Source organism: Struthio camelus, chromosome 5 (assembly GCF_040807025.1).
Source record: "Struthio camelus isolate bStrCam1 chromosome 5, bStrCam1.hap1, whole genome shotgun sequence".
Lineage (NCBI taxonomy): Eukaryota > Metazoa > Chordata > Aves > Struthioniformes > Struthionidae > Struthio > Struthio camelus.
In genome coordinates this window covers 66,992,600-67,009,087 of record NC_090946.1, presented here as the reverse complement: position 1 = coordinate 67,009,087, position 16,488 = coordinate 66,992,600, and the positions used below count along the sequence as shown (strand labels likewise).

The following is a 16,488-nucleotide window of genomic DNA, read 5'->3' as shown; positions in this document are numbered from 1 at the left end:
CAGCATTGTCTTGTGTTTTGAGCTCTGGTTCCTGTTTCCTCAGCTACCTAATTCCATAAACAAAATTTAGTTGCTTCTTACATTTATATTAAGTAGTATTCTGTCAGCCATCTAGAAAATACTTTTTCTAATAGGTTATGACAGGAAAACAAGAAAAGTGCATAGAAGTGATCAGCTTTTTGTAGTGGAACCCATGTCCAAGTAAAATCACTGTGATACAACAGGGAAGAAAAAGTATATACACTCATGCATATGGTATTCCAATTAGGCAATAAGGCAGAGAATAAACTTAGTATTACCCAAATTAAAACAGATGATACACTCAATTTGCTTTCATTTCTCTTTGACTGCATCACTGATTTGTTCCACAGCAAACTTTGACAGAGAGTACTTTTCTTAATGATTCTTACAGAGCTTTGCAAATTAAATTGATCTAGAGGGCCTGCAGAGTTTTGATAGGTCACAGTGTTCAGACATAACAAGATCTTAGCATTTTGGCTCTGAAGATTTATTTGCAGATTGCTTTCCTAGGGAAAAGTATAGGAGGAATGGATGTAAATCCAAACAAAAAAGGACCGAAAATGGAAGAGGAGGAAAAAAAAAAAAACTGGCAAGTTTATACCACAAAGTAAAGGAAGCTGGTAGAAGTATGAAGAAAAACTTCAGAAAATGGAAGTCTTGATCAAATCAGGGGAAAAGCCCACCTGTAATACTAAGTATAAAACCATAGTAAGACAGGACAAAGATGACTTTGAGAAACATCTTGCAAAAAGTCATAGCAGCTAATAATAAATTCTTTTTCAAAGATATCAGAAGCCTGCCAGAGAACCTGAGGGACCAATGGATGCTCAATGTGTAAAAGAAGTGCTCAAGATTGGTAAAGCCAGAGCAGGAAAGCTCGGTCCATTGCACGTGTACTTCCTTTGCAGTGGTTGAGCCTGAGGAATTATTTGAAGCTAAAGTAGCTGTAGAAAAGATTTTAGAAAAAAATGGAAAACTAAGTAACAACAAATTACCAGGACCATTTAGTGCTCATGCAAGAACTCTTATCTCAAGAAGGAAAATGTTAAACTTTTCTCTGTGATAAATCATGTAGACTGGTCTCTGTACCAGAGTACTGAAAAGTGACAAATACAACACAAGATTTGTTGTTGTTGTTGTTGTTTTTTAAGGGATACTGGTGAACATGCAGTGAATTGCAGATCAGTTAGTTCAACTTTTATGTTGTGGAAACTACAGGATTTGTAGACGCATAGATAAATATGACAAAATAAGGAAAAGCTAATGTGGTTTTGCTGAAGAATTCTTTGAAAGAGTTGATGTGTCAGTGTATTGTAGGAGTTTGATTGGTATATGGTATACAGTTTAGAAAAAGATTCCTCTACTAAAGATTTTTTTAAAAAGATAAGCTAAGAAAAGAGGGAAGGTGCTTGCAGGATTAATAAGCAATAAGCTCAGGTGTGCAGAATCAGAGGATTCAGAAACCATGTGGAAATTTAATGAATTGTGAGGTGACACATTTTGCTGATGATCCACCTTGTTCGTGAGTTTTAAAAAGTGAACTGTGTGACTGTACTGAGTGACTAGCTGATAAAATGACAGATAAAATGGAAATTCACTGTCAATAAAGGCAAATCAAAGAATATGAGGGGAAAAGTCCCAAGATACTGATGTATCCAAAGTTGGGACAAAAAGTTGCAATCTTAATAATTTCCCTGAAAATTATTTTGAATTTTCTTCTTCATGTTATTGAAAAATGGTAAAAAATCAAGTTTATCACTTGTAAAACAAAAGTCCATGTGAAATATTTTGATTATTTCTGTTTGAAAATGCTGGCAAGGCCAATACATCCCTGAAAATGTTTTGATTTCTCTGACTCTTCTTTCTTAAATGGAAATTGTTCCCTCAGATAACTTCCAAGAAGTTTTTCTGAGAAGGGATTGTTAAGGGGACTGTAAAAGACAGTAAGTACTACAGACACACCTAAGAATCTGTTTGTATACTTGTATAATCTTGGAAAGTCTCTCAGGTACAGAAAAGGTTTGTGAGCATTTGTCAGGTAGTTTGTATTAAGTGAGTAATTTCCAGACTCTGAAGTTGCCTCTCACTTACAAGACTAACATTAAAGATGAAGCAAAGAGTGGAACCCCCAGCAAAACGTGTTGCTGGACTTGTTAGCTTTGGCTCTGCACTAAGTGCCCATACAGCAGTAGCAGAAATAACTGGTTTTATGGTAGACTCTAAAGGGAAGTGTGTTCAGACCATGCCTGTAAAATTTTACCACCTTTAAGTCAAAGATGGGACAGTGAATCGTGTTAGACTTTGTTCTGGCTTGTAGGAACCCTTTTCTGGTGAGGAGATCCTAGTGGCTGTGCTTCGCAGATTACCTCAGGAAGGCAATATCTAAATATTTCAGAGATGCTGGAAGAATAAAGGATGTTAAATGTCATCTGTACTGTAATATTTGGGTGTTGGGTTTGAAGTTATAGTAATTAAGAGTGTGGAGGCGAATTAGAAAAACAAACGTGTTTGTTAAGAGATTAATTCAATCATCATTAGTAGGAAAGCTGGAGCATTCACAAAGGCTGGAGACCGGTTCAAACTGGTTTTCATAATCCCCACCCACCTAAGCTCTACCAAAGGCATTAATTTAAGAGTGTTGCATCATCGGGAAAAAAAAAAACTCTCACTGATTGACCAATGAACCTGAGGACATTGTCACCTCGAAGTTCTTGTGACCTGATTAACCTTCCTGCAGAGTCACACGCTCGGTAGGCATCTCTCTGGCTGGGACGCATTCATGCTGACCCCCAGCCCTAGAAGTGCTGTATGTATTGCAGTTGTGCTCTGTGGAAGAAGACACTTAGGTATTCTGTGAAAATCAGCTCAAAGAAAATAAAAACCTGCTTGGCATTTCTTGGTGCCCTAAGGTTGGCTTTTGCTAGTCTTCCTTTTACTCGTTATTCCCTTCCTTTGACTCTTGAGGGGAATGCCTTCCCCCATGACTTTTCAACCGACTATTGCTGTTGCTCTCCAAGCTGACAGAGGGTGGTGGTGGGTAGAGGCATGGTGTGCCAAGGGGATGAGAGTGATCTGAAGGTGGCTATGGGCAATGTGAGGAAAGGCAGAGAAAAGGAATATCAGAACAGATATCAATATATAGGAGCCAACACTAGGCATGGTACTGGCTGGCTTAGTGTAGGGAAGTTTTGATCTGTACTGAAATAGTCAAAATTCAAACTGATTTCTGTTTAAATTAACTAATGTGAGACACTTGTGTGATGGCTCATTATGTGGAAAAATTGCTCCTTTTACTTGTTTGTATATAGATTTAGAGTAGAATTTTTAAGAGCCGCTCAGTGTTAGCCTAAATATTCTCCCTACATAGTTAAAAGTAGTGGTCAGAACAAAGCTTAATGTATATTCTCAAAGCTTAATGTATATTCTGTCTATTCAAAGTAAAATTGAAACCTGCTTCCTTTCTGTGTTTTCTACTTGGAGGACTTCTGTGTTTACACCCACGTTTTCAACAAAGCTGTTCTGTACGAATGGAGAGGCATTCAGGGAGTAATTATGGAAATTGTGTCTGTGGTTTACAAGGCCACTTTCTGGGTCCTTTCTTTGAGCTTTAGTCAAAGTCCATATTGTGTGCTTGGGCAGCTGAGGTTCTGAGTTACAGAATAAAGTCATCATTATTTATTTGAATCCACTTTGAGTAGCCTTACTTGATCAGCTGCATGGTTAAATGTAGGCACTCTGTCTAATCACGCAGCAGTACAAAGGAGGTAAAGGAAGTAGTTAAGGTGAGATGGTGCCAATAAGCAGGGTCTGTGAAGCAAATAGGTGAAAAAGAACTTTTTAAAGAAGGCTTTGAAATTTATGCAGGTTGCTTAAGTCTTGAATTACTCATTGGGATGGTTCTTGTTAACTATTTTTGTGTTGTATAGAGACACGTTTATTACAATTTTAAGTACTATATTACTGTTTGAAACCCATAATTAATTGATTAATTTCTTTCTTTCTTTAAGACAAGAACATTATTAGGAAAGAAGGATGGGCCTGTGGTTACAGCACTGGGCTGGGGCTTGGGAGTTTCTACTTCCCTTCCCAGCTCAGTCACAGATTCACTTTGTATAAACTTAGCTTTTCTCTCTGCTTTGTAGCTGTAGATGGGAGTGACAGTCCTTTCTTTCTTTGTTTAAACAGCCAGAGTGGGATTCAAGTGCCTAACTGTAGACAACTAGTACAATTTTAAAAACATAAAACGCCTACACAGAACTGGCAGTAAAAGCATGAGTTCAGATGAGATGATCTCAGCTGGCAGGGTCTTTGGGTCAAACTGCAAGGTGAAAAAGGGAACAAAATAATCATATCCATCTCAATTTTCTCAGACAGGATTCTTACACCAGAGGTACTGGCAACAGATACTTGCATTTTTTAGCTCCGAAAGAAAAAGTTCTGCTAAAAGAGCTGGTTAAGATAGTGTCATGAGATGCATGAAAATTGTTAATACTTGCAATTTATGTGTGATTGAGGATCTCCTCCCATGCCGCAATGGAACATATATAGGTAGCTAGCACCTCTTGAATATAATTATTAAGCACCTCAGGAAAGAAGGCCCTTTTTGTAAAGTTCAGAGGATTTATGGAAGTTTTTACCTGAGGAACTTTTCCAGCTACACTCTTTGAAGCTGTGTGTAGGTGCATCCTATAGATAGTAGTTTTTCAAACTATGCATCATAGACACCGAGGGAGGGGCCATGGTATCAAGCTGATAAAAAACAATCCTGTCTTCATTAAATTTAATAAAGAAGTAAAATGGTGCTTAAGGCCATTGAAAGTAACTTTGTATTTTCATGTTATATTTCATCTTGTATAAAAGAGCAAGGTAAATATATCATTTGTGTCTTACAGATGAGAATACTGAAGCCCAAGAGAGAGTGTTAGTAATGTTCCTAAAGCCAGAGATGAGCTGCTGAGAAGAGTTGGCAATAGATCTCAAATTGCTTGAGTTATAAAGCTGTCCATCCCATCCTGAAACCATTCCAGTATACTGAGCATCCGGTCAATGGAAAAGATTCCTGGAGATCTTTAGTCAGTAAGATTGCAACATGGTTATTTCATCAGCTATTTGTGGTTGATAAAAGAAAAAGGAAACAGTATGTTTACTACTCTTACACAAAACCCTCTCTTGGAAGTTATTCGCAAACAAAAATCTCAGAAGACTGTTTTGTTACTGGCATTCATGTTACAGAAACACTCAGGCTTGAAATGAAGCTCCATGGTGCAAGCTGTTACAGACAGAACTAGTGAGAAACGGGTCCTCTTTGAAAGATTTTAGGAGTCACTTGGAGGTCTAAAAAAAGTTTTATAATATTAGACAATCCTGCCTACTCTTCTACTGCTTTTTCAGAAGGACTCAGGTCTGCTGTAAGTCCTGTCCTATATCTGCCAGCCTGTGCTCTTCTGAAACAGCAGTATGAGGTTTAGTCATTTTTGTTGCTACACTATACGTGTAAGGCACATGCTACATCTATCTGGTAACTTTTAACTGGCATTGCTCTTACAACTGAAAATTGGTGTTTAGTGTTGTTGGTTATTGCCATAGGTATAAAATAGGTCTATAAATTTTTGTCCCTGCTCCCTACATGGTTTGTGCATGTTATTAGTGACAGTAATTCAAACAAAGAGCAGCTCTGGGAGCAGAGCTTCTCTCTCCCAGTGGATGCTGTCATCACTATATACAGACTGTATTTCATCCCCATTTCAAATTCTCTTTCTAAGCTAAGGAATTTTGTCTTCCTGGTAGCACAGTGAAGAGAATCTAAAGGAAGTATTGAGAGTGTGGAGTGCCAACGAGTGCAAATAAGGCCTTTTTTCTTCATACATCTCATCCAGGCTAGAAGAAGCATAGTTCACCAGACAGGCATAGATCTTTAGTCTTAAGAATTCTCCCTGCCCTCTTGCTGCGTGATCCTTCCAAAATTTGTTAACATAACTGGATGCTATCTGGGAGGGGGAGAGAAAGTCCATTTTCCTTCCTAACTCCACACTCTTTTCCCTCATGTTGCTGCTGTGTCACTACACTTGCAGTCTAGGTACTTCATACTTACAAATCTTTGTGTTGCCTAATAATATCATATAATAAATCCACAAGAATAAAGAGTTTTTGATATTTAAAGTAACTTGTGTGTCTGTGAGCCATAATCTCAGAATAGTTATTATTGTTGCTAAATTGGCACCAAAACTATAATTACCTGACTTTAGGTGTAGAGAAACACTGAACAAGATGAGAGATTCTGTTGTTGTGCAATAGGCATTTATACAAGTGATCGGTAAATTAGGATGTCTTTCAACCTGCTGACCATTTGGAATGATTTGCTCAAAACAAAAGAAACTGGCAGGGAGTTGTTCACAAGATGTTGGTAAATGCATGAAATACTCTATGGGTCTATTTCTTATAAAGTCAAATATAAGTTGGGGAGAGGAATAGATACTGATCTCCATGAAGTACAGTTCAAGCCAGCAACACAGTAGTAACTTGGACCTGAGTAATGTATATTTTGTCACTGGTTGAGTGTGTTCTTAGTTATCAGAAGTAATAAACCACATGAATTTGGTTATTTTGATATTTTGGACTTGTATTCCTATTAAAATAATTAATAGAGAAGCAGCATCTAGTCACTAAAGGAATGACCAGTATGAATCTGGTTAATGCAGTGTCATGGCATAGTTTCAGGGTTGAAAATTATGGCCAGTGAAAAGGTGGGACTCTAACTGGCTCATGGCAGTGCATGGTATACCTGGCACATGTGCAGCTGTTCATCAGTTCTGTGTAAATAAAAGTTGACTTAGCACCTTATTCCTGCAACTAGAATGAAATGTCAGGGAAATGCCTTGTTAAAGTATAGCTTAATGCTGTTAAAAACAAAACAGTAATTACAAGGCCTGGCAAATGAAAAAGAAAACAAGAGGTATATGACCATTTTGTAACACAGCGCGTCGTTGACCACATGACCTTTCACAAATAATCTCTGTACTGCATTTATGACATTTTGCAGCTCGAATTGAAAGGTGCAACTGCAAAGGAAAGGGGAAAAAGAAGGAAAAAGGAAAGCAAAGAGTCGGAATGTCAAGACAAGGTTTATCTATATTCTCTATGTTTATCTATGTGTGTAACAACAAAAATGCTCATGGGAGTAGACAAGCATAGGAACAAAAGAGTGGTCACAACTGGGGAAACATACCATGTCACTACTCCATTATGCTCCTAGTTGTTAACTGAATGAATTTGATCAGCATAATCCTCTAGCATTTTATTCCTACTGGGAAAAGTGAATAGGAACTTTTTTTCACTCCAACAATTTCAGTTTGTAGGGAGAGGGGCCAGGAGAAGAAGTAAGCATGCACATGACTGCATTTGTGGGAGTAATGAGAACAGCTTGCTACTTCTATTTTCACAGAACAGATGTATGAGGGGCCCACATCAGCCTCCTCTACGAAGGCAAATAGTAGGAAATCCATCAGGGAAGCATAGCTACCATATGTCCTCTCAATGGCATGGGATTACTACTAGATTGAAAAGGTACGGCAATAACGAGGAGAACGTATTCAGCTTGAGGATCAGGAGGAAGACTTAGCTCTGGTCAGACTGTGGAAGAGAGCTGAGCTTCCATATTGTGTGGCTGTCAGCCCTTTGTATGCTTCAGCTCAGCACAGAAAGTCTGACTTTTGGCAGTGAGTGTCAACATCTGTTTTCCGTGGTTCCAGGCACTCCTGGTCTCCAGTAGGGTCCTGACTGCACAGTGTTTGCGGTAAGATATTCCACGTGGTCAGAGGCAACAGACTGAAGGTCACAGCTACCGTTGAAATGGCACAGGGTTGTTAGCTCCATTGGCTGAAATGTGACCTTGGAAATCCTGTTTCATCGATATTTACTCTGTTTCCTCCTTTTTTTTTGTGGCTCTAATTTTTATTTATTCTGTCTAATGTTTAACAGTGGAAACTAAGCAGAAGAAGATTTAGCAGTATAAGTAATAGTGTGGAGAATAGCTTGGTCAGCTGAACACAGCAGGACACTTGTGGTTTTGTAAGTAGTGCGTTCGTTTTTCATAGAAGCTTGAACCTGATGGTTTCTGGGATCTGAGGAATTTTCATGTTCAGTTTATTTCATTTGCATATTTGTGACTTTGTTCTGTGCAGCTGTTACCATGAAATATTAAATGAACAAACAGCCAAGGGATGAATGGAACCGGCTGTTTTAGGGGAAGTATTCTTAGCCTAAAATTGGAATAAAATAGCGTTTGACGTTGTGGGGATTTTTTAAGCAGTTAGTAAAGCAAAATGTTGATGAAATCACCGTTTGGGTTGGGTATAGCTTTTGGTGTGACTCAGAATTAGCATAATTCCCCCTAGTGACTGACCACCAGGCCCAATTTATAAACTCTTCTGATGACTTAATATATAAAATAACAATAGAAGAATCACCAAGGCCACGGTCTTTAATTAGGATCGGCATGAGTGTAGGGGAAGGATGGAAGGCCACAATTTCTGAATGTAATTACCCCTTTTTTTTCATAGATAGACCAATTTGTGGGTTTGGCAGAGATGTAATTTCTGAATTTCTAATTGGGGTACAAAAAAACCCACCACCTATTTAATAAAGCCTTTCCAATCTCTTCACCTTTGACATGGTAATCATAAAATTTTACTATCTAGAACTTTCAAATTTCAAAATGTTGAAATTAAGTTAATTAACATCTCTAAAGAGAAAAAAGTATGTGAGGAAAACTTGATGACAATTTTTCAATGCTTTCTAGCTTCTGATAGAAGTACTTCTCTGGTATTTCTAGTAGAGGGCTGCAGTACTTAGAGAAGTTTTTGAATGGATCTATTACTAGCAGAAGTTGAATGGCGTTCTGAGCCAAGTGTGATATGAGCTAGCTATAGGAAAATCATATTCTGTGCTTCAGAAATTCTTTGAAATTTAGGTTAAGCTCTGTTAGGCATAGGAAGCGATCATGGATCAGGGTTTGTCTCAGATAGACAAAAATCCTCCTGTTATTATTTGTGATATCTCAAATAACTAGAGAAAAATACTCTAAAAAAAATACTTGTGAAGCGGTCTTTGTATATCACAGAATCACAGAATTGTTTAGGTTGGAAGGGACCTCTGGAGAGCATCTAGTCCAACCTCCCTGCTCAAGCAGGGTCACCTAGAGCATATTGCCCAGGATCACATCCAGACGGGTTTGGAATATCTCCAGGGAAGGAGACTCCACTACCTCTCTGGGCAACCTCTTCCAATGCTCAGTCACCCTCACAGTGAAGAAGTTGTTTCTCAGGTTCAGATGGAACTTCCTGTGGTTCAGTTTGTGCCCGTTGCCTCTTGTCCTGTTGCTGGGCACCACGGAGAAGAGGCTGGCCTCATCCTCTTGACACTCCCCCTTCAGATACTTGTACACTTTTATGAGATCGCCTCTCAATCTTCTCTTCTCCAGGCTGAAGAGGCCCAGCTCTTGCGGTCTTTCTTCATAGGAGAGGTGCTCCAGCCCTCTAACATATATATATGTATATGTGGTTGCCTGATTTACTGCATTATATAAGGATTTTTTATCCTGGGAAGAAGGGGGAAACTTCTCCCTAAAATAGATAAAAATAGTTGAATCGTATTCCCATCCAGGGACATCCTCCAACTTTTGACTTAAGAAGATGAAAATTTAGCATCACCCCCTCTCACTGCAGGCCTAACAGTAGGTAATTGCTAGTGATCACTGCATGGACTCATGCAGGCATACTCAGATCCTGAAAAATGTGAGAGTACACAGCTAGTATATATGTCAGCTATACAGACATGAAAGATCACCATACCATTAAAGAAATAAAGCAGCTGATTAATCACTAAGAATACTAGTACTCGGGCTGACAGCAGAAACTCTACCTAGATCTTGTTTATATAGTAGATACAGTCATCTCCCACATCTGGGAATGAATAAGAACTTCACCTTAGCTAGACAAAAGTTCTGGGGTAATACTTTTGCTTTCTCTAAATGACCTGGAGAAATATACTCCAGTAAGAGAAAGAATGGGTTCAAACAGGCTATACGTGTACACTGACTGGAAACTGGAAGAAGGAGTAACCATAAAATAGAAAAGTTTTAGAAAAGCTTTCATGCAGAAGATGTGAGGGTAAAAAGTTTATTTTAATAGCTAGCTTGGTAGGTTTTGGAAGAACATTTATATGCTATGCCTCCCCATAATAGCAGGAAACTGAGTTCAGTAAACTAGAGACTTGTTCCAGCTCCTATGAAATGGAGCAGGCTTGCGTGAAGCATCTCATGCCAGCATTAAGAGAAAGACCATAGTGAAGAAAACTGCTGTGTTCAACAGGAATACTCTAGAGTATCCAAATGGGAACTATGTTCCTCTTTTCTTCTTGGACCCAGTTAATGTGGCACATTGCATGCACTACCAGCAAGGGCCAGTTGTCTCCATGGATGTTCTCCCATTTGTCATAAGCTATTTATAACAGAATACACATGTGGGAACCTGGGGAAGCTCTAGATTAAACTGATGTGCCATTTTGTGGAATTTCTGACATATGTACACCATATTCTCTGCAAATAGGGAGTCTGTCATTTTCTGCCTGAGCAGCCAGAATGTGGCATACAGACATATGAGCTGGGGCGTGTGCTGGAATCAGTCCTTCCTCCGCTCTAGAGGGACCCACATGTCCCACCCGGCTGAGCCAGGTTAACCGGTAGTGAGGGGCACAACTCCATTTAACCAGTCACAAACGCTTGCTTCAGTGCTGCCAACAGAGGGTCTGTTCCAAACATGCCCCTCATCACCTGATGTAAACCTGCCACTTTCCACATGCCTTTATGCCCACTTTTGAATACACTGCAGACACTCTACAGCCTGCTCCAGGCTTATGCCTTGAATTTTGCCTGAAGTTCATGTAAATGACTTTCATCCCTAAATTAACAGTTGTGGTCAATGACTGGCCACATGAATAAGTAACCATGAAGTAAATAAGGATGTGCATTTAAGGTGCACCAGACAGTCCCTGATAGTTATCTGTTTGTGTGCTTCTACTCCAACGAAAGGGCAGGAGTCTATCCCACTTTCAATGAAAAGTGAACTGCCTTGAGTTACCTCACATTTACCACAGTGCATATGGGCAGGTACCGCAGAGTAGTTGATAGATCTGAAACCCACACCCTGTCTTACGTCATGCTAACTTGTTTGTTTAGCTGTATCCTATAGGAGACAATGATACAAGGAAGATAGTATCACTGTTAATAGACATTATTATGGTCTTTTGCTCTATACTTTCATAGTCAACAAAGAACAACCTTTTCTAAACAGTTACAGTGGAGAATTGTGGTTTTATTACATCTGACATTTTAACTAATAATTTGGCTGAATTTGTTAATGTAGCTTGAAATTGTGTACACAGTCACTTTGAATATCGTATGTATATTAAATATTTATAGTTGCTTTGTATATTTGTGATAACAAACTATTCATTATTACTTACTGCAAAGCTCATCATTACCTTCTGCTCATCTAATGACTGTTTATTTTGTGAACAGAATAATCTGAAAAGAAGATGAAGTATCCTCTGTGCCTGTGCTTGTTCCTTGCTGGTCTTAGTGCTGTAACTCATTGCCACCATAGAGACGTTTGCCATGAAGTCAATAATACAAGGCTGCATGATGGAGCAGAAAATTTATTAATGCAAGATTGTCGCAAACAAGGCTCTGCCTATGCAGATTTTGCATTTAGATTTTACAAACAGGCTATATCAGAAGAAGCTGACAAAAATGTTTTCTTTTCTCCCATAAGCATCTCTACTGCCTTTGCAATGCTGGCTCTTGGCGCTAAGTCAACCACTCTGGCTCAGATTTTTGAAGGACTGGGTTTTGGCAGCGTTGCTCAGGCTCACATAGAAGATATACATGAAAGTTTTCATAAAGTTTTAGCAGTACTAAATTGTACTGATGTTAACATCACATTAAATATAGGAAATGCCCTTTTTACAGCTATTGGGGTTGAACCACTGGAGGCATTTTTGAAACATACCAGACAATTTTATGATGCAGAATTTTTTTCTAGCAATTTCCATAATGAAGGAGGAGCCAAGATGCAAATCAATAATTATGTAAAGGAGAAAACCAAGGGGAAAATTCCTGAATTAATTGATTATCTTGATGGAAATACTATAATGGTTCTTATTAACTACATTTATTTTAAAGGTAAGAAATTGAGCATAATAGCCCAACAGATAATTCTGATGAAAAAAAGTAAGAAGTTATAAAGAATCCTTAGTGATTTATTAATCGAATGATTATATGGGAAAGAGCTAAACTGTGTAGAACCTTCAAGGTAAGGATTAGACCTGGCCAAAAGCCAGGTGTCTGATTATCGAGAAATATTGATTGCTTGATTTTTGTCCAGTTTGCCTGAAAGCTGTGGACAGTGGAGTCCCCCTGTAGTGGGCTGCCTCAAAGCCTGCTGCGAGTAGTCTCTCTGGTCTGGAGTGTCGTAACCAATGATGTTTCTAAAGTCTCCATGCTGAGCATATGTGCCAGTCAGACCTTTAGAGGACTTTCAGGGTCTGCAGTATTATGGCAGACCTATAAGGTACCCTGCCTGAAAATTTGGGACCTAGCATTTTGAGGGCCTTTGCTTCTGGAGTACTGCTTGAATTTTAGAGTTCTTTATTCTGTTGATGAATTCCTAACGAGACTGAGTGCAGTCAGTTTGTATCTGACGTGGCCTAGCAGGGGGCTATGGAAAGGTAGAAAAGTCATAATGAGATTCTGTGGCCAAATGTTTATGCCTGTGAATTTAAATGAGATAAATGGTACAAGAGAGTGATGGGAACATATAGCAACAATAGAAGCAGGACTCTTGATTGCTCCTCATCAACCTTTGGTTGTTTTTCAGCAAGATAGGACTTAGTCAAGCTCAAACTGCTGAGCTCACTGCACAGCTAAAATACTTCACTGTGTGTTATGCAGAAGATTGAAGTGATGTGGTGATCCCCTTCTCCCATACACAGCTCTCCTAACATTCATATTGATCAGATTTATATTAGCTATTTTTATGATCCTCACATGTTCAAGTGCAACATCTTCTGTTTTCCCCCATTAGCTGCCTGGGAAAAGCGTTTTGATCCTGAGTGTACCTATGAGGATGATTTCTTTGTGAACATAAACACGTCTGTTAGTGTCAACATGATGCGGCGTGAAACTAACTATAGCAGTTACTATGACCAGGACCTCTCTTGTGAGGTGGTAGAGCTGCCTTACCAAGGCACTGCACGAGCATTGCTCATTCTGCCTGATGATGGAAAGATGAAACAAGTGGAAGATGCTCTCTCAAAAGAAACTATTTGTAAATGGGATAGCAAACTTGAAACCAGGTAAATCTTGGTAGATTAATTATTATACTTTAGGAAATAATGTTATTTTTGAGAGAAAGCATTCATTTCAGATCTCCTCCTGGAGATGTTGTGATGCAAAGATTTCATGAAGTGGGGCTTTAAATGATTCCCAAGATTAGTCAGAGCAGAGCATAACTAATCTGCCACTGTAGACTCCCTGACCTGATAGAAGTGGATGTAGCAGTCCAACAACTACCTCAGGACTTGCCTACCTACCTTTTAGGTACCATGCCTCTTCTTTCATGCTGCTAACATAATTCATTTTCTTCACTATGTCTTGGATTTTATCCTCCTTTTCCCTTTTAGCCTTTCTACTCTTTGTTATACCTCCAATCTCTGTGCTCAGTCCATCTGCTTACAGGCTCTGCAGCCTGCTATTCCTACAAACGTCTGCTGGATGTGCATGTCCTGGCACAGGAATGAAACAGTGGCAAAGAAGAAATCAGTCTATAACTAAGATCAAAGAGAGAATCTAGGCACAAGAAAATGATACCTCTCTCTCTGGATGCCCAAATCTCTCAAGGAATACAAATACCAACATCAAACACATTAGAAATCAAAAGAATGCTTTCAAGTTCAGTGCATTACATACTATTCAGCCTGCTTACTGAAATAAGACTGCCATGCTTCACTACTATTCTATTTTCTCTGTTCAACAGAAGAGTAAATCTGCACTTGCCAAGGATTTCTATTAGTGGATCATATGAAGTTGAAACGCTGTTCAAGAAAATGGGCATTACTGATGTATTTTCTAGTAATGCTGACCTGTCTGGAATTACTGGCAGCCATGGTCTTCATGTTTCACGAGTAAGTTACTAGAGAGAGATGGTGCTAGTGGGTTTGTTGGTACTTGTGATCAATTATGTCTGGGACTTTTAAAGACTTGTTTTCCGTCCTTGTCCTACTGAAGTTATAAGCAAAACTTATTGACATCCATGGGCTTACTTAGTAATTGTGCTTTTCCATAGAAAGGTTTTATTGTTCACCTTTGAATTATTTTAATAAAAGGCTGGATATTAAGCACATGGGAAAGGGGAACAAGAATTTCAATTATTTCTTGCACTGGAATACAATCGTTTACATGCAGTTCTGTCAAGTAAACCATAAGTGAAGGATATGTCATGATATTTGTGTTGATTAGTACCTCATTTTTTTAATATTCTCAAAGTTTCCTGGAAACTTCCAGTTTTCAGTGGCATAATTTCACCATATCAGCTAAAGCTACTATTTAATATGGCAAAGATGTCCATTTAACATTTACATAGCAATGTTCTGTTAATCTTGGAACCATAGAGGAAGTGTTGTAAGTGGAAATCTAAACCATCTAAGAAAAGAAACTAGCTAGTACATGGACTGTTATTGTCCCTCTCTACTCAACATTGGTGAGGCTGCATCTAGAGTAAGTCCGTTTGTGTCCCCAGTTCAATCCTGGCGTGGAAGACACTGCTGTTGAAGGCTATTGGAGATTTACTATACAGTTGACTTGGGTCCACTGGATTTTATTGCTCCTTCCTTCTACTAAATATTCCTTAAGAAAAGAATTTATCTTCCCCTCCTGCTTGCTGACCCATATATACACCATAATTTTTGCTCTTTTCCCTGCAGGCAATTCACAAGGCCCTGCTGGAAGTAGATGAGGCTGGAACTGAGGCAGCAGGAGCGACAGCCATAATCATTAGGAAAGTTCTTCATCCTTCTGTTACCATCAAATTCAACAGGCCCTTCATTATTCTGATTTCTGATAAAACAACCAGCGTCACACTTTTCATGGGGAAAATTGTCAATCCTACTCAGAAGTAGTTGATGAGTTATTGGGCTTGCTGGGCATGTATTGGGCATGAGTTATAATGGGCTACAGTGTTTGCATATGTGAACTAGTTAGTGCTGCTAACTACTCTCTGACTGAGGGATATTCACAAGTAAATGGTCAATTTCTGTATCAAATGAATAAAGAAAAATTGTAGAAAAAAAAAGCCCTGACAATTTAAATATGCAATGTTTTCCCCAGCTGAGTAATTCAAGTTATTAATACATTTCCCAAATTTTGGGGAAAAAAGCAGTTTCTTCCAAATTCTTCTGTTATTTTTAGAAGAGAATTCTCTCTGCTGCATGGCTTTGTCCAGGCCCCTTTTAGTTATGAGTTACTCATCAAAAGCTGTATCCCAACAGGAAATAAGTCCATTATAATTGTATTACTTTTACTCAGGCACTTGCTGATTGTCAGTGTTCTCCTAAGCCTGTCCCTACAGAATCCCTTTTTCCCGATATATCGCTTTGCTATTTAGTCAGTTGTGATTTCCCCTCAGCCGATCTGGTCTTCTTTCTCACATGTTCCAAATCTTTTCCTAGGACATTAAAAAAAAAAAAAAACAGCAATAAAAAAGTAGAAAAGCTCTGAGCCAATAGATTATTCTGCTGTGGTGCTGTAAAAGTCCCTTTGCAGTCCGCAGGTCAGCAAAAAACTTCAAAAGACATTAGGCATAAATTGTCAAGGAGTTGTCCCGCTACAATGTTATCCATGAATTATTTCTATGGCTTATGAATAAAGTAAGCATTATGATTTAAATCCATCACTTAAGGACTGACTCTCAGTTTCTCCAGCCTCTTGTTATCATGCTATAAATCTTTTAAAATCAGCAAAAACTTTCAATCACCCTTATTAACATAGCAGGATGTCTATAAAATATGTTTTAAAGGGCTGTTAAGAGAGTCCAGCTGTTCTCAGATGGAAGTGGAGATTCTTTGCATTCTCTCCTTGTGTGCCTACTAAGGTAAAACCTGTTTTCAAGAAATACATAAACAGTTTTCTTGCATGCAGGTCTGGAGATCACCTGCCCTTACTGCAGAGCAACACTGAGATTGAACGCTCGGCTTTGCTAAACTCTATAGTAAACCCTTTATTGCCCAGCTGCTGTCTCAAGGAGAGGCTGGCTCCTGTTTTGCCATTTGCTCTGTCGTTGCACTACATGCTTTGATTCATGCCACTGCATCCACTGCATATTGACACTGGATGCATTTTTTTTTTTTTTGGACCTG

At 38.8% G+C, this 16,488-nt stretch overlaps 1 protein-coding gene across 2 annotated transcripts; it reads left to right on the top strand.

Annotated features, from left to right (window-relative positions):
• Window positions 1–7,501: 7,501 nt before the first annotated feature.
• Window positions 7,502–16,022, top strand: LOC104153757 (alpha-1-antitrypsin). Of its 2 annotated transcripts, XM_068946951.1 has the most exons (6): window positions 7,502–7,813; window positions 7,999–8,088; window positions 11,597–12,259; window positions 13,161–13,431; window positions 14,112–14,259; window positions 15,058–16,022. In XM_068946951.1, exons 3-6 carry the CDS (start codon window positions 11,614–11,616, stop codon window positions 15,250–15,252), a joined length of 1,260 nt encoding a protein of 419 aa, XP_068803052.1. In that variant the 5' UTR covers window positions 7,502–7,813; window positions 7,999–8,088; window positions 11,597–11,613; the 3' UTR covers window positions 15,253–16,022. The 2 variants fall into 2 exon arrangements, with proteins under 2 accessions (XP_068803052.1, XP_009688041.1); XM_009689746.2 differs by lacking the exon at window positions 7,502–7,813 and having other exon boundaries at window positions 7,981–8,088.
• Window positions 16,023–16,488: the final 466 nt, after the last annotated feature.